Source organism: Delphinapterus leucas, chromosome 2 (assembly GCF_059928025.1).
Source record: "Delphinapterus leucas isolate spDelLeu-1000000601 "Yukka" chromosome 2, BTC_Dleu_Yukka2, whole genome shotgun sequence".
NCBI lineage: Eukaryota > Metazoa > Chordata > Mammalia > Artiodactyla > Monodontidae > Delphinapterus > Delphinapterus leucas.
In genome coordinates, this window is record NC_143130.1 from 67483067 (window position 1) to 67502642 (window position 19576).

Here is a 19576-nt window from a genome sequence, read left to right on the forward strand (position 1 = left end):
ATTTAGACTGCTAGTCACAGAAATACTAAATTTTCTCCCAATCTCTTGACAATGTTCTACTTTTTAATTCTTTAAAAATAGCCTAGAGGCTTCCCTGGTGGAGCAGTGGTTGAGAGTCTGCCTGCCGATGCAGGGGACAAGGGTTCGTGCCCCGGTGCGGGAAGATCGCACATGCCGCGGAGTGGCTGGGCCCGTGAGCCATGGCCGATAAGCCTGCGAGTCCAGAGCCTGTGCTCTGCAATGGAAGAGGCCACAACAGTGAGAGGCCTGCGTACCAAAAAAAAAAAAAAAAAAGTAGCCTAGACCCTCTTGGTGCTCCAGCCAGGCATCAGGGCTATGCCTCTGAGGTGGGAGAGGCAAGTTTAGAACACCAGTCCACAAGAGACCTCCCAGCTCCATGTAATGTCATACGGCGAAAATCTACCAGAGATCTCCATCTCAATGTCAAGACCCAGATCCACTCAACGACCAGCAAGCTACAGTGCTGGACACGCTATGCCAAACAACTAGCAAGACAGGAACACAACCCCATCCATCAGCAGAGAGACTGCCTAAAATCATAATAAGGCCACAGACACCCGAAAACACACGACAAGACGTGGACTGGCCCATCAGAAAGACAAGATCCCGCCTCATCCACCAGAACACAGGCACTAGTCCCCTCCACCAGGAAGCCTACACAACCAACTGAGCCAACCTTAGCCACTGGCGACAGACACCAAAAACAACGGGAACTATGAACCTGCAGCCTGAAAAAGGAGACCCCAAACACAGTAAGTTAAGCAAAATAAGAAGACAGAGAAAAACACAGCAGATGAAGGAGGAAGGCAAAAACCCACCAGACCAAACAAATGAAGAGGAAATAGGCAGTCTACCTGAAAAAGAATTCAGGAAAAACGATACTAAAGATGATCCAAAATCTTGGAAACAGAATGGAGAAAATACAAGAAACGTTTAACAAGGACCTATAAGAACTAAAGAGCAAACAAACAGTGATGAACAACACAATAAATGAAATTAAAAATTCTCTACAAGGGATCAATAGCAGAATAACTGAGGCAGAAGAACGGATAAGTGACCTGGAAGATAAAATAGTGGAAATAACTACTGCAGAGCAAAATAAAGAAAAAAGAATGAAAAGAACTGAGGACAGTCTCAGAGACCTCTGGGACAACATTAAACACACCAACATTTGAATTATAGGGGTCCCAGAAGAAGAAGAGAAAAAGAAAGGGACTGAGAATATATTTGAAGAGATTATAGTTGAAAACTTCCCTAATATGGGAAAAGAAATAGTTAATCAAGTCCAGGAAGCACAGAGAGTCCCATACAGGATAAATCCAAGGAGAAACACACCAAGATACATATTAATCAAACTATCAAAAAATAAATACAAAGGAAAAACATTAAAAGCAGCAAGGGAAAAACAACAAATAACACACAAGGGAATCCCAATAGGGTTAACAGCTGATCTTTCAGCAGAAACTCTGCAAGCCAGAAGGGAGTGGCAGGACATATTTAAAGTGATGAAGGAGAAAAACCTACAACCAAGATTACTCGACCCAGCAAGGATCTCATTCAGATTTGACAGAGAAATTAAAAAACCTTTACAGACAAGCAAAAGCTAAGAGAATTCAGCATCACCAAACCAGCTTTACAACAAGTGCTAAAGGAACTTCTCTAGGCAGGAAACACAAGAGAAGGGAAAGACCTACAATAACAAACCCAAAACAATTAAGAAAATGGTAATAGGTACATACATATCGATAATTACCTTAAATGTAAATGGATTAAATGCTCCAACCAAAAGACACAGATTGGCTGAATGTACACAAAAACAAGACCCATATATATGCTGTTTACAAGAGATGCACTTCAGACCTACGGACACATAGAGACTGAAACTGAGGGGATGGAAAAAGATATTCCATGCAAATGGAAATCAAAAGAAAGCCGGAGTAGCAATTCTCATATCAGACAAAATAGACTTTAAAATAAAGACTATTAGAAGAGACAAAGAAGGATACTACATAATGATCAAGGGATCAATCCAGAAGAAGCTATAACAATTGTAAATATTTATGTACCCAACATAGGAGCACCTCAATACATAAGACAAATACTAACAGCCATAAAAGGGGAAATCGACAGGAACACAATTATAGGAGGGGACTTTAACACCCCACTTTCACCAATGGACAGATCAACCAAAATGAAAATAAATAAGGAAACACAAGCTTTAAATGATACATTAAATAAGATGGACTTAATTGATATTTATAGGACACTCCATCCAAAAACAACAGAATACACATTCTTCTCAAGTGCTCATGGAACATTCTCCAGGATAGATCATATCTTGGGTCACAAATCAAGCCTCGGTAAATTTAAGAAAATTGAAATTGTATCAAGTACCTTTTCTGACCACAATGCTATGAGACTAAATATCAATTACAGGAAAAACGTGTAAAAAATACAAACACATGGAGGCTAAACAACACTACTTAATAACCAAGAGATCACTGAAGAAATCAAAGAGGAAATCAAAAAATACCTAGAAACAAATGACAATGAAAATATGACGACCCAAAACCGACGGGATGCAGCAAAAGCATTTCTAAGAGGGAAGGTTATAGCAATACAATCCTACCTTAAGAAACAGGAAACATCTCAAATAAACAACCTAATCTTACACCAAAAGCAATTAGAGAAAGAAGAACAGAAAATCCAAAAGTTAGCAGAAGGAAAGAAATCATAAAGATCAGATCAGAAATAAATGAAAAAGAAATGAAGCAAACGATAGCAAAGATCAATAAAACTAAAAGCTGGTTCTTTGAGAAGATAAACAAAATTGATAAACCATTAGCCAGACTCATCAAGAAAAAAAGGGAGAAGATTCAAATAAATAGAATTAGAAATGAAAAAGGAGAAGTAACAACAGACACTGCAGAAATACAAAGGATCATGAAAAATTATTACAAGCAACTATATGCCAATAAAATGGACAACCTGGAAGAAATGGACACATTCTTAGAAAAGCACAACTTTCTCAGACTGAACGAGGAATAAACACAAAATATGAACAGACCAATCACAAGCACTGAAATTGACACTATGATTAAAAATCTTCCAACAAATAAAAGCCCAGGACCGGATGGCTTAACAGGCGAATTCTATCAAACATTTAGAGAAGAACTAACACCTATGCTTCTCAAACTCTTCCAAAATATAGCAGAGGGACGAACACTCCCAAACTCATTCTACGAGGCCACCAGCACCTTGATACCAAAACCAGACAAAGACGTCACAAAGAAAGAAAACTACAGGCCAATATCACTGATGAACATAGATGCAAAAATCTAGCAAACAGAATCCAACAGCATCTTAAAAGGATCATACACCATGATCAAGTGGGGTTTATCCCAGGAATGCAAGGATTCTTCAATATACGCAAATCAATCAATGTGATACACCATATTAACAAATTGAAGGAGAAAAACCGTATGATCATCTCAATAGATGCAGAGAAAGCTTTCGACAAAATTCAACACCCATTTATGATAAAAACCCTCCAGAAAGTAGGCATAGAGAGAACTTTCCTCAACATAATAAAAGCCTTATAGGACAAACCCACAGCCAATATCATCCTCAATGGTGAAAAACTGAAACCATTTCCACTAAGATCAGGAACAAGACAAGGTTGCCCACTCTCACCAATATTATTCAACATAGTTTTGGAAGTTTTTGCCACAGCAATCAGAGAAGAAAAAAAATAAAAGGAATCCAAATTGGAAAAGAAGAAGTAAAGCTGTCACTGTTTGCAGATGACATGATACTATACATAGAGAATCCTAAAGATGCTACCAGAAAACTACTAGAGCTAATCAATGAATTTGGTAAAGTAGCAAGATACAAAATTAATGCACAGAAATCTCTGCCATTCTTATACACTAATGATGAAAAATCTGAAAATGAAATTAAGAAAATACTCCCATTTACCATTGCAAAAAGAAAAAAATACCTAGGAATAAACCTACCTAAGGAGACAAAAGACCTGTATGCAGAAAATTATAAGACACTGATGAAAGAAATTAAAGATGATACAAATAGATGGAGAGATATACCATGTTCTTGGATTGGAAGAATCAACATTGTGAAAATGACTCTACTGCCCAAAGCAATCTACAGACTCAATACAATCCCTATCAAACTACCACTGGCATTTTTCACAGAACTAGAACAAAAAATTTCACAATTTGTATGGAAATACAAAAGAGCCTGAATAGCCAAAGCAACCTTGAGAATGAAAAACGGAGCTGGAAGCATCAGGCTCCCTGACTTCAGACTATACTACAAAGCTACAGTAATCAAGACAGTATGGTACTGGCACAAAAACAGAAAGACAGATCAATGGAACAGGATAGAAAGCCCAGAGATAAACCCACACACATATGGTCATCTTATCTTTGATAAAGGATACAAGAATATATAGTGGAGAAAAGACAGCCTCTTCAATAAGTGGTGCTGGAAAAACTGGACAGCTACATGTAGAAAAATGAAATTAGAACACGCCCTAGCAGCATACACAAAAATAAAGTCAAAATGGATTAAAGACCTAAATGTAAGGCCAGACACTATCAAACTCTTAGAGGAAAACATAGGCAGAACACTGTATGACATAAATCACAGCAAGATCCTTTTTGACCCACCTTCTAGATAAATGGAAATAAAAACAAAAACAAACAAGTGGGAATTAATGAAACTTAAAGGCTTTTGCACAGCAAAGGAAACCATAAACAAGACGAAAAGAGAACCGTCAGAATGGGAGAAAATATTTGCAAATGAAGCAACTGACAAAGGATTAATCTCCAATATTTACAAGCAGCTCATGCAGCTCAATATCCAAAAAACAAATACGCCAATCCAAAAATGGGCAGAAGACCTATATACACACTTCTCCAAAGAAGATATACAGATTGCCAACAAACACAAGAAAGAATGCTCAACATCATTAATCATTAGAGAAACACAAATCAAATCTACAATGAGATATCAGCTCACACCAGTCAGAATGGCCATCATCAAAAAATCTAGAAACAATAAATGCTGGAGAGGGTGTGGAGAAAAAGGAACACTCTTGCACTGTTGGTGGGAATGTAAATTGATACAGCCACTACAGAGAACAGTATGGAGGTTTCTTAAAAAAACTACAAATAAAACTACCATACGACCCAGCAATCCCACTACTGGGCATATACCCTGAGAAAACCATAATTCAAAAAGAGTCATGTACCAAAATGTTCATTGCAGCTCTATTTACAATAGCCAGGACATGGAAGCAACCTAAGTGTCCATCAACAGATGAATGGATAAAGAAGATGTGGCACATATATACAATGGAATATTACTCAGCCATAAAAAGAAACGAAATTGAGTTATTTGTGGTGAGGTGGATGGACCTAGAGTCTGTCATACAGAGTGAAGTAAGTCAGAAAGAGAAAAAGAAATACCGTATGCTAACACATATATATGGAATGTAAGAAAAAAAAAAAGGTCATGAAGTACCTAGGGGTAAGACAGGAATAAAGACACAGACCTACTAGAGCATGGACTTGAGGATATGAGGAGGGGGAGGGGTAGGCTGTGACGAGGTGAGAGAGTTGCATGGACATATATACACTACCAAGCGTAAAGTGGATAGCTAGTGGGAAGCAGCCGCGTACCACAGGGAGATCAGCTAGGTGGTTTGTGACCGTTAGAGGGGTGGGATAGGGAGGGTGGAAGGGAGGGAGACGCAAGAGGGAAGAGATATGGGAACAGGTGTATATGTATAACTGATTCACTTTATTATAAGGCAGAAACTAACACACCATTGTAAAGCAATTATACTCCAATAAAGATGTTAAAAAAAAATCTACAAACAATAAATGCTGGAGAGGGTGTGGAGAAAAGGGAACCCTCTTGCTCTGTTGGTAGGAATGTAAATTGATGTAGCCACTGTGGAGAACAGTATGGAGGGTCCTTAAAAAACTAAAAATAAAACTACCATACGACCCAGCAATCCCACTACTGGGCATCTACCCTGAGAAAACCATAATTCAAAAAGAGTCATGTACCAAAATGTTCATTGCAGCTCTATTTACAATAGCCAGAACATGGAAGCAACCTAAGTGTCCATCAACAGACGAATGGATAAAGAAGATGTGGCACATATATATAATGGAATGTTAGCCATAAAAAGAAACAAAATTGAGTTATCTGTAGTGAGGTGGATGGACCTAGAGTCTGTCATACAGAGTGAAGTAAGTCAGAAAGAGAAAAACAAATACCATATGCTAACATATATATATATGGAATCTAAAAAAAAAAAATGGTCATGAAGAACCTAGGGGCAAGACAAGAATAAAGATGCAGACATACTAGAGAATGGACTTGAGGATACGGGGACGGGGAATGGTAAGCTGGGACAAAGTGAAAGAGTTGCATGTACATGTACACATGTACACTACCAAACGTAAAATAGCTAGTGGGAAGCAGCCACATAGCACAGGTAGATCAGCTCGATGCTTTGTGACCACCTAAGGGGTGGGATAGGGAGGGTGGGAGGGAGGGAGACACAAGAGGGAAGAGATATGGGGACATTTGTGTATGTATAACTGATTCACTTTGTTATAAAGCAGAAACTAACACACCATTGTAAAGTAATTATACTCTAATAAAGACGTTAAAAAAAAAAGAATACAGTGGTTGTTGTCAGGGGCTGGGGGAGGCACGGAGAAATGGGGAGTTGTTTTTAATAGGTATAAAGTTTCTGTTACACTTTAGAGATCTGCCATAAAATGTGGTGCCTATATTTATTAATACTACATAGTACACTTAAAAATGTGTTAAGAGGATAGATTTCATAATGTGTTCTTACCATAATAAAGAAGCAATTAATTAAAAAAAAAGTAACCTAACCATATGGTCATCATTTCTTTCATCATTATACTTGAATTTTTAAATTCTTTATTTTTTTTTTATTTTTTATTTTTTTTGAGGTACGCAGGCCTCCCACTGTCGTGGCCTCTCCCGTTGCGGAGCACAGGCTCCGGACGCGCAGGCTCAGCAGCCATGGCTCATGGGCCCAGCCGCTCCGCGGCATGTGGGATCTTCCCGGACCGGGGCACGAACCCATGTCCCCTGCATCGGCAGGCAGACTCTCAACCACTGTGCCACCAGGGAAGCCCCCCTTATCTTTGATCCTTCATCTCCTTATTCTTTATAAGACATTTAGCTTCTCTACTTATACACCTTGCTACTCTGTGCTCCTGGAATACTCACTCAACAATTCAGACTGTAGTTGCTACAGTTTCATGGTCTATAACCTCCTTTATTTCCTCAGGATTTTCCTTCAGTAACGCAACACTTCCCCAGTTAGCTCCCTAGTATACCTGAAAAGTATGGAGAGATATACCATGATTTTTAAAGTGCTGATTTATTATCTTAAGAATGTTAATCCTACTGAAATAAACAACTTAAATGCCATTTGAATAAGATTCTAACATTTCCATTTAGATTAAATGATTTTAAAGTTCATATGTAAGAACAAGTGTGTAAGAACTGAAACTTTGAAAAGAATAGTGAAAGCGTATTTCCCTTACTAGACATTAACACTTAGTATAAAATGACAATAATCAAAAGAGTCTGGTATTGGCATTAAGACATAAAAGTAGATTAGTGACATGGAATAGAGAGTCCAGAAGTATATCCAATATTTATGGGAACCTACTATAACATGAAAATGGCATTCTCATTAAAAAAGACAATAATTTAATTGAGGAATGCTATTAGAAAATTAACTAGTCAATTGAAATAAAATCAAGTTACACTCTTACCTAACACCATATATAAAAATAAATTTGACGTATTAAAGGAGTAATTTTAAAACCTTATTAAAATTTTAGAATAAAATTTATAACATCATTTGGATAAACTTGGTACTAGGAAACCTTCTTAAGGAAGATAAAAAACATATTTTTTAATAAAAGATAAATCAGAAATAGAACTGACTTATATAGTATTTCATAAATCTAAAGCCCAATGATATAAAGTTTTAATTTTATAAAGTATAGTTCTAGCCAAGTAAAATTACATTTTGACATTTAAAAAATATTAAATAAAGCTCCAGGGCAATATAAGTGATATACCTGTTATACAAATCATTACTTAATTAGAATTTTAATTCTTGTTTCCTTATTTTTCTAGCTAAAAGATCTGAGAAACTCTACCATGTGGATACCCAAGTGAGCTGAAGGAGGTACATTGATCAATATAAATTAATCTTATAACTAAAATTGTAAAAGTATATTTGTCGGGCTTCCCTGGTGGCGCAGTGGTTGAGAGTCCGCCTGCCGATGCAGGGGACACAGGTCCGTGCCCTGGTCCGGGAAGATCCCACATGCCGTGGAGCGGCTGGGCCCGTGAGCCATGGCCGCTGAGCCTGTGCATCCGGAGCCTGTGCTCCGCAACGGGAGAGGCCACGACAGTGAGAGGCCTGCGTACCACAAAAAAAAAAAAAAAAAAAAAAAGTATGTTTGTCTTTAAAATATATGTCAAACTCTTTAACTCCAGTAAACTTCCAAAATATTATTCTAATTCCTCTTAAATGACTTTATCGCATTCCTCATATATGGAAAGCTTAAAGAATACTGGCTGAAAACTTGAAATAAAAGCTATATTATATTTAGTTTGAAATGTGTTTCAGAATTTGGTTTGGTCATTAGATAACTGTGCATCAAGTGAAACAAAACTGCAGTGCATTCTATCTTTGATTTTTAGGTTTTAAATTATATATATATGTTTTTAAATTATAAATAAACTATGAAAATATATATGCTTTATATTCCTCTTATTTACTTGATTCTAGTATGCCTTCTTGAGAGGAAGAGAAGTATGTCAAGTCTAGAAAGCATCCTCAGATTTGCTCATAAATCAAGGGATATGTGTTATCTGACCAATGTGTCATAGAAGAAAGAGGCTGTGAGCCACTGGAATAGACAGATATTATAGAACAGAACTGGAGTAACTATTCAGATTTTATGCCGAATTGCTTAATACTACTAGTTAAGGAGTAAGGATTTGTGATAGCTACTGGGGAAACAACAGAGGTTAAGACAATCAGGGTTCTTTTCCTTGAGAAGCTTACATTCTATTGGGGAAGACAGTTATGAAACAACTAATTACCCACTATTTATTTAATTATGGTCATGATAAGTGCTAACAAGGGCAAGTGCAGAGTACTGGGAGAAAAAAAGGTTATCTGATCTAGCCTAGTCTCCGGGAAGTCGTTAGGGAAGGCTTTTCAGGGGAAGTGAGGTTTAAATTTAAGACCTCCAGGCTGAGTGGTAGTTAGCCAGGGTAGGGTGAGGGAAGTAGGGCAAGGGAGAATACAACTGTTTGTAAGAGAAGGGTTCTGAAGTAGGAAGTAACTGAACTGGAAATCACTGAGGCTGCAGCACAAGAATAAAGTGGCTGATGGTATGGGATAAAATAGGTGAGGTGGGTAGAGGGTCTCATAGGCTATATTAAGTAATCTAGATTTATTCCTATGAAAAATAAGAAACTACTGAAGGGTTTTTAAATTAGGGGTCAGCTTATATTTTCAATATTTCCATCTTAACTTTTAAAACCTACTGCTAATTTCAGTAGGTTTTCTTAAGAAAACTATCTTAAAATAATTATATGCCAAATGTTTTCCTGTTTCTGCTCCAAATTCAGTTCTCCAAAGATACTAGTATCTGGAAAGAATACCATTGCATACCCTGTTTCCTCTGGAAATGCAGAGATGGTGCTTCCATCGTTCTGACAGTGGTCCTGAGAGTCTGAATCTTTTCTATCTTGGTTTGTAGCAATATTGGTAATTCGATGTTGTTGCAAGTCCCACTTTCGAGCTACGTTGTTAATTGTTAACCTTTTCTTCTCCTATGAAAAAGTTCATTGGGACAAGAATTACATAATGCAATTTTTGTAGCACGAGAGTCCAAGGAGCATATTGTTTGTACTACTTATCACACCTTTAAAAGGAGTCTGTTACTTAAAAGTAGCTACCAAATATATATTCTAAAACACAGTATAAGTGGCCTTTATTTAACCTATGCAATCAACCATCTCAACGATGCTCTATCATCCTCAACAAATTACATACAAAACAAAAATTACTTCCATTGGAGATAAGAAAATTCACTATTTGAAAGTTTAATTTGACAGAAATTTATACATTCAAGCATTATGTGAAGTTTTAATTAGACAGAAAATTATGCCTTTGTGTTTAAACACAGCAAGAAAAAACTAATGATATTTTAATTTTCCTATTCAATAATTATGGCAAATATGGTGGAATACTTTCGGGGGGAAGGGAGGAAGGAGAGAGACTGATCAATGTTCCAAGCTTCACAGCATAAATTACAATGTCTGAAAATTAATAATCATACATAGACTACTAAATGAAATTATACTAGGTTGAAATATTTCTAGACAACTAATAGCATCCTAGATTATCCATTATCAAAAGTTAATTTTTAAATGGCATATTGATTAAATCAGAGTGCTGAAAATGGACACTTTCCCTTTTCTCTTTACTAAGAGAACAATCATCCAGTGAAAAATCATCTGTGTGATACTGATTCACCTGCTCTCTTTGGAGCCAGTGAAGGCTGTTAGGGAGATTCTTTGTCCATTCCCTCAGTGCATTCACACATGCAGAATACTTATGTTTAGTTCCACCTCTTTGCCTATCTAAAATTTTAGATGTAGAAATGGCATTGGATAGGAATGAAAAGTGGTGACAAAGCTTAATTAAAACTAAACATTTTAAAAGTTCTATTTCTGCATTTAAAAATGTTTCTAGCATGGGTTCTTTTTTCTATTGCTTGGAATTTCAAATTTGTTTATATAATTAAATGGGTTATACTTAATATGTATATACTTCTGAGCCTTTTTGACATTTTATGTTATGTCCTTCTTATCTAAAGCAAGTAGGAATCTGCCATTCTACTATAAATTTTCCCCCCAAATCTATGATAAAAAGGCACCTTACCTTAAAGAATTCTATTTCAGTTATTTGCAGATGACTGGGACAAACCAATTCTTAATCTAAGCAATACCACTATTTTTACTCAGTACCAAAGCTACTTTGAAAGAGGCAGGGGCAGCGAGTAAATGGAGGATGGCTATCATGCTGGCTCCATGCATTTGGTTTTCTGGCTGACTTGGAGTCGGCAAAAATAAATATTCTAAGTGAGGTAGATATAGCGATGCTTAGAAAAAGGGCACAAAAGTTTACACCACTGAGTATGCTAACAAATTTATAACAAGATATTCTGAAAACACAAACACTTTCCTATACCAATCCCAAAGTTAAGTTTTCTTTAATTGGGTTATTAAAATCAGATCAACACCAGGTTGACTAAGAAAATGGATATTTTCATTGAGGCCAAGAAAAGGGAAGACATTTTAAAACAAGAGTGCAGTCTGGGGTCAGGTGGGGATTGCTGGTTGGTCAGGGGGCCAAACAAGGGTTCTAGGTGTCTGTGGAGCAAAGAAAAGAGGAGCAAAAGAAAGCCTAGAGATTCTGTAAGGCAAAAGGGGGTACACCCCAAAAATTTCATGCTCAAAGATCATGGATGCATTTGGCATATATTAGTACAATCACGACTATAGCTAGACGGCAATTTGCCAAGTCTGTGTTAAAGTGACAATTATTTTAGAAGATGCTAACTTTCAGCTTCTGCCACTTGAGTCCATTCTTTATAGTCCAAGCAATACCACACCAGTATATCCCATAACTATCACTTCCATTCATTTACAAGTTTGAAAAGAAAATAGAAAGATAGAAAAGTGATAAGGCTGAAGATATAGGTCCATACACTCTTCCTGTCCCTCTATAATCACCCATCCCATTTTCTTAATGATCAATATGTGTTGTCACATGAAACAATCTCCAGTAAATGCTGAGGGTCTTTGATATCATGACCCTGAATCTGAGCTAGAGCTAGAATTCCTGATTTCCTATACTTTTCCTCTTACTAAAAATTTTTAAAATTAAATAACCCTCATAATTAAAGAGTCCTATTTAGCGACTTCAAGAGAAGCATTAGGTATTTTTTGAAGTTTTCATAAAAATTTTCCAAACATCTAAAAAACATGTTAGCTAAAAATTTAATGGCATATTTCCAAAAATACTGATGGTTACAAGCAGCTGAATTGGGTATATAATAAAAAATGTTCAGTTCAAAGACGGAGTCAAGTGCAATTTGTTGCCTATACTAGGTTCTACTTACACTGGAAGCCTTAGAGTTAAATCACCAATAACAGCAGGTGAGAAAATTTTAGCATACTGAGTAACAGTTCTAATTACTTTTGAAGTAGCAGCCTGGAGCTGAGAGGGCTTGGGACCAAGTTTGTTTTGTTTTGTTTGTTAATTTTGGAGTAGTTTTCATAGAGCAAAATACACACGTTCAAGTGTACTCTTTGATCAGTTTTGACAAATGTGTATATCTGCTAACTCATAACATTTCCATCACCCCAGTAAGTTCCCTAAGATACAACTTTGTATCCCTATTAGTCATTTTTTAAAATTCTGAATGCCATTTTAATTTTAAAAAGAAAAGCACCTACACAAGACAAGAATGAGTAATGGTAATCAGGGTGATATCCTTAGTTTCAGAACATAGTAGAATCATAATAAGAACTATAAACTTTAAGCTGTCTTTATTTATTATACTTTGTTATGTTAATATAAAATATTTTTAAAGAAAACATTTTAAGGAAATTAACATCTGATATGTTAAATAATAAAAAACCAGTTTAAAAAACCTTTAATTCCTATACTCCTCAAAACCTTTACCACCTCTATATCAGAGAAGCTAATGGAGAAATTTTTTTAATGCAAAAAGCCATCATTTAAAAAAAAAACATGTAGCAGAGCTCATTAAAATATATCATTAAAGATGATAGTCTACTACAGCGGTTTCCAAAATGAAATGCACATGCCTTGAGGATACACATGGTGATGTACTGGTGTGGAAAAAATTATAACTTCTGTTATATTTATTTTTAATCTCTTTTACAATTTCTATCTTTTGCATGTGTCTTATAATGTACATTATATTGTATTTCAGAGTTTATTTATAGGTAGTGACTTATAAAAGTTTTAAGGGTGTTTGTTTATTAACAACACTCTACTGATAGGAATGAAAACTTTACAGTTTGGAAACTACTTTTCTAGCTGATTAGCTAGCTAGCTTCACTGTGTGTGAGTGCATGTGCACATATATGAATGTAGACATCATAGAAAATACCTTAAGCAAAGATTGCTTATGACTTTCTCGCTTCTTCTCTTCCTCTTTTTTGGCTACGACAGATGCCATACGTCTTTCTTCTTCCTAAAAGAAAAATGTAAAAAAGTATTATTAAGTATCACCTTTTTTATGCTAAATATCTTCAGTTTTCCAAGTCTGATTTTCTTTGCGAGACGCATACTACTTGCTAATAGAAAATATGCCCTCAAAGAAAAAGTTAGTATGTTCCTCTTTATTTTCTTCTTCTGTCTTAATTCTAAAAGAAACCTGTACATTCTTAACTCTGCTCCACACTCTTGATGTGAGATAAACCTAACTAATACAAGAAAGAAAAGAGAATGAGAAGAGAAAAAAGAAAGGGGAAGCAGGCTTCTATAATTTTTCTTTGTACTGTAGTTCCACATGAAGAGGCTTAACAAACTTGCTATCATGAAGATAAAAAGGATAAAAATTATACTCTTAACAATCTTTATTTAATTTATGGTTGCAAATCAGAGGTTTTTCTTAATGACAAAACAGCTGTGAAAGCTTTTAAAAACTCTCCATTGATATTAATAAATTATTCTCCATTAATATCATTACTTTTACTTTGTTTTTAAGTTGATTTGGCCAGTCTAATTTCTTCCATTCTAAAAACTATGAAATAATATTACTGTAATAACATTATACAGTTTAGAAAAATTTTTTAAAATCAGTCATAATCCTAACACCCTAACTCAAATATTATCATTTCTGTATCACCTTACAATACTCAATATGAGCAAATTTTTAAATGTTGCAATCTGTATACACAATCTGGATCATGTTTTTTTCCCCCTGAATATTGGCAAATTTTAATAAAGTAAATTATAACCATGTAAGTTTTAATTATTACCAAAAGATTTGTAGGCATTCAAAATGATGTCACAATTTGAGAAAACAATTTCTTCATAAAAGACAAACTTGAAAATATCTTCAGTGATAGAAAATTTAAAAAGTAACTCAGTACATTTGAAGGAGAACTTTTTAAGAAGTAAAAAATTACAAAAACTGATATGAAAAATTTAATGGAGGTGGTTTGAAGAACAGATTTTACACAGCTGAAGAGAGAATCAGCCAACTGGAAAACAGGTCAGAAGAAATTTTCCTGTATGCTTTCATACTAGCCTATACTTGCCAATCATAGCACTTAACCTGTTTCATTTAAATTATTTCTGGTACTATCTCTCCCCTTTCCTGCAAATAGCTCCACGAAGGTATGGACCATGTCAGCTCCCCATTACATAGTAGATATTCAGTAAACATATATTCAAGGAATGAATTATTGAATGTACATCTCTATACATCTGGTTCAATAATTTCCTAAAACTGAAACTACTAAACCAAGTAGTAGACATATTTCTAGGCCTTTTGATATGTTTGCAAATTTCCCTCCATAAATGTAGTACTAATTGACACTTCTACCAGAAGTTAACATTTGATTTAAAATATAATGGATAGTCATAAGAGTTGTTCGCCAAATATTCCTGTGTCTCCCCACATCCTGGCCACATTGTGAGACAGCGCTTCATGCCCTTTTGAAGTTAGGTGAGGTCATGTGACTTGCTTTGGCCAATGTCATATGAACAAAAGTGACATGTGTTTACTTGGGTGGAACATTTCAGACAATGATGACATAGCTATTCTCTCTCTCACCTCTACTGTAGAATTTGCAAAGCTCCAGAGGTTGGGTACTTTGAAGGCCTTGGTCCTGGAATGAGGACAACACAGAGTAAAGTTCCCAGATCACATACTATGGGCAGACTGACAGTATGAGCATGAAATAAACTTTGTGGATTTAATCCACTGAGGTTAGAGAAGTTGTTACTGTAATATAATCTAGCCTATCCTGATCAGTATATACATTATATTAGAATTAAGGAAGGTCAAAGAGATCACAAATAGGTATTCTAGGGTGTGAGCCATTACAAATGCTTCTGAAAACAAAGAAAGGACCTAGACTAAAGAAGTAAATAAAAAATGCACAAAGAGAAACTATCATGGAGTTAAAAAGGAAAGTAGAATGTATCTCCTGTAAAACTCTAATTTTAGAAATGAGGAAATGAATACTCTGAGAAGTTTAGTAAATTATACAAGGTCACACAGCTAGTGACAAAGCCAGGATCAGGGCCAGAAATCATTTGTGAGAAATGCAGTTTGTATTTTTATAATAAGGATATATTTAAATGTGTCTTACTGATTTTAGAGAGATGAAAAAAGTGAGGTCAAAATTTAGAAGCAATCTGCCATATGATTTAGTTGTTTTAAAGGGAATGAAAATTTATGTGATTTTTGATGAATTTAAAGTATATTTTATGGACAGAGACCTTCAAGATGGTGGAGGAGTAAGACATGGAGATCACCTTCCTCCCCACAAATACATCAGAAATACAACTACATGTGGAACAACTCCTACAGAACAGCTAATGAATGCTGGCAGAAGACCTCAGACTTCCCAAAAGGCAAGAAACTCCCCAAGTACCTGGGTAGGGCAAAAGAAAAAAGAAAAAACAGAGACAAAAGAATAGGGACAGGACCTGCACCTCTGGGAGGTGGCTGTGAAGGAGGAAAAGTTTCCACACACTGGAAAGCCCCTTCACTGGTGGAGACCCGGGGTGGCCGGGGGGAAGTTTTGGAGCCATGGAGGAGAGCGCAGCAACAGGGGTACAGAGGGCAAAGCGGAGAGATTCCCGCACAGAGCATGGGGGCCGACCAGCACTCACCAGCCTCAGAGGCTTGTCCGCTCACCCGCAGGGGTGTGTGGGGGCTGGGAGCTGAGGCTACGGCTTCAGAGGTCAGATCCCAGGGAGAGGACGGGGTTGCCTGCGTGAACACAGCCTGAAGGGGGCTAGTGTGCCACAGCTAGCCGGGAGGGACTCCGGGAAAATGTCTGGAACTGCCCAAGAGTCAAGAGAGCATTGTTTCGGGGTGCGCTAGGAGAGGGGATTCAGAGCAGTGCCCAAACGAACTCCAGAGATGGGAGCAAGGCACGGCTATCAGCGCGGACACCAGAGACGGGCATGAAATGCTAAGGCTGCTGCTGCCTCCACCAAGAAGCCTGTGTGCAAGCACAGGTCACTATCCACACCTCCCCTCCCGGGAGCCGGTGCAGCCCACCAATGCCAGGGTCCTGTGATCCAGGGACAGCCTCCTCGGGAGAACACATGGCGTGCCTCAGGCTGTTGCAACATCACGCCAGCCTCCGCCACCACGGGCTCGCCCCACATTCCGTACCCCTCCCTCCCCCCGGCCTGCGTGAGCCAGAGCCCCTAATCAGCTGCTCCTTTAACCCCGTCCTGTCTGAGAGAAGAACAGATGCCCTCAGGCGACCTACACACAGAGGCGGGGTCAAAACCAAAGCTGAACCCCAGGAGCTGTGAGAACAAAGAAGAGAAAGGGAAATTTCTCCCAACAGCCTCAGGAGCAGCAGATTAAAGCTCCACAATCAACTTGATGTACCCTGAATCTGTGGAATACCTGAATAGACAACGAATCATCCTATAATTGAGGGGGTGGACGTTGGGAGCAACTGTAGACTTGGGATTTGCCTTCTGTATCTAATTTGCTTTTGGTTTTATGTTTTTCTTAGTTTAGTATATAGAGGTTATAATCATTGGTATATTTGTTTATTGATTTGGTTGCTCTCTTCCGCTTTTTTTAATATACATATACATATTTTTTTTTTTTTTGCTTTTTCTCTTTTTATGAGTGTGTATGTGTATGCTTCTTTGTGTGATTTTGTCTGTATAGCTCTCCTTTTACCATTTGTCCTAGGATTCTATCTGTCCGTTTTTTTTTTTCCTTCTTTTTTTATTAGTATACTTTTTAGTGCTTGTTATCACTGGTGGATTTGTTTTTTGGTTTGGTTGCTCTCTTCTTTCTTTCTTTCTTTTTTTTTGCTCTTTTGCATTACTTTTTAATTTATCTTTTATTTTTAATAATAATTTTTTATTTTAATAACTTTGTTATTTTTTCTTTCTTATTTTCTCCCTTCTTTTCTGAGCTGTGTGGCTGACAGGGTTTTGGTGCTCCTGCCGGGTGTCAGGCCTGTGCCTCTGAGGTGGGAGAGCTGAGTTCAGGTCATTGGTCCACCAGAGACCTCCTGACTCCACAAAATATCAAATGGAGAATGCTCTCCCAGAGATCTCCATCTCAATGCTAAGACCCAGCTCCACTCAACGACCAGCAAGTTACAGTGCTGGACACCCTGTGCCAAATAACTGGCAAGACAGGAACACAACCCCACCCATTAGCAGAGAGGCTGCCTAAAATCAAAATAAAGTCACAGACACCCCAAAACACAGCACCGGACGTGGTCCTGCTCACCAGAAAGACAAAATCCAGCCTCAACCACCAGAACACAGGCACTAGTCCCCTCCACCAGGAAGCCGACACAAACCACTGAACCAACCATAGCCACTGGGGGCAGACACCAAAAACAACGGGAACTATGAACATGCAGCCTGCAAAAAGGAGACCCCAAACACAGTAAGTTAAGCAAAATGAGAAGAGAAATACACACAGCAGATGAAGGAGCAAGGTAAAAACCCACCAGACCAAACAAATGAAGAGGAAATAGGCAGTCTACCTGAAAAAGAATTCAGAGTAATAATAGTAAAGATATCCAAAAATCTTGGAAATAGAATGGAGAAAATACAAGAAACGTGTAACAAGGACCTATAAGAACTAAAGAGCAAACAAACAATGATGAACAACACAATAAATGAAATTAAAAATTCTCTACAAGGAATCAATAGCAGAATAACTGAGGCAGAAGAACAGATAAGTGACCTGGATGATAAAATACTGGAAATAATTACCTCAGAGCAGAATAAAGAAAAAAGGATGAAAAGAATTGAGGAGAGTCTCAGAGACCTCTGGGACAACATTAAACACACCAACATATGAATTATAGAGGTCCCAGAAGAAGAGGAGAAAAAGAAAGGGACTGAGAAAATAATTGAAGAGATTAGAGTCGAAAACTTCCCTAATATGGGAAAGGAAATAGTCAATCAAGTCCAGGCAGTGCAGAGAGTCCCATACAGGATAAATCCAGGGAGAAACACGCCAAGACACATAATAATCAAACTATGAAAAATTAAATACAAAGAAAAAATATTAAAAGCAGAAAGGGAAAAATAACATACAAGGGAATCCCCATAAGGTTAACAGCTGATCTTTCAGTAGAAACTCTGCAAGCCAGAAGGGCGTGGCAGGACACAATTGATGAAAGGGAAAAACCTACAACCAAGAAGCCTCTACCCAGCAAGAATCTCATTTAGATTCGGCAGAAAATTAAAAGCTTTACAGACAAGCAAAGCTAAGAGAATTCAGCACCACTAAAGCAGCTTTACAACAAATGCTAAAGGAACTTCTCTAGGCAGGAAACACAAGAGAAGGAAAAGACCTGCAATAACAAACCCAAAACAATTAAGAAAATGGGAATGGGAACATACATATCGATAATTACCTTAAATGTAAATGGATTAAATGCTCCCACCAAGACATAGACTGGGTGAATGGATACAGAAACAAGACCTGTATACATGCTGTCTACAAGCGACCCACTTCAGACCTAGCGACACATACAGACTGAAAGTGAGGGGATGGAAAAAGATATTCCATGCAAATGGAAATCAAAAGATAGCTTTAGTAGCAAATCTCATATCAGACAAAATAGACTTTAAAATAAAGACTATTATAAGAGACTAAGAAGAACACTACATAATGATCAAGGGATCAATCCAAGAAGAAGATATAACAATTTTAAATGTTTATGCATTCAACACAGGAGCACCTCAATATGTAAGGCAAATGCTGACAGCCATAAAAGGGGAAGTCGACAGTAACACAATCATAGCAGGGGACTTTAACACTCCACTTTCACCAATGGACAGATCAACCAAAATGAAAATAAATAAGGAAACACATGCTTTAAATGACACATTAAACAAGATGTACTGAATCGATATTTATAGGACATTCCATCCAAAAACAACAGATTACACTTTCTTCTCAAGTGCTCATGGAACATTCTCCAGGATAGATCATATCTTGGGTCACAAATCAAGCCTCGGTAAATTTAAGAAAATTGAAATCGGATCAAGTATCTATTCTGACCACAACACGATGCAACTAGATATCAATTACAGGAAAAAATCTGTAAAAAGTACAAACACATGGTGGCTAAACAATATGCTACTAAATAACCAAGAGAT

At 37.1% G+C, this 19576-nt stretch overlaps 1 protein-coding gene across 3 annotated transcripts in view; it reads right to left on the reverse strand.

Moving 5' to 3' along the window:
• LRRC49 (leucine rich repeat containing 49) overlaps window positions 1-19576 on the reverse strand; it is a 135242-nt gene that overhangs the window by 30030 nt on the left and 85636 nt on the right. For all 3 annotated transcript variants that reach the window (XM_022579921.3, XM_089907040.1, XM_089907041.1), the window contains 2 exons: window positions 13341-13424; window positions 9803-9963 (listed from right to left, as the gene is read on the reverse strand). In XM_022579921.3, the coding sequence (XP_022435629.2) occupies window positions 9803-9963; window positions 13341-13424 (245 nt within the window). The remainder of the gene's footprint in view (window positions 1-9802; window positions 9964-13340; window positions 13425-19576) is intronic.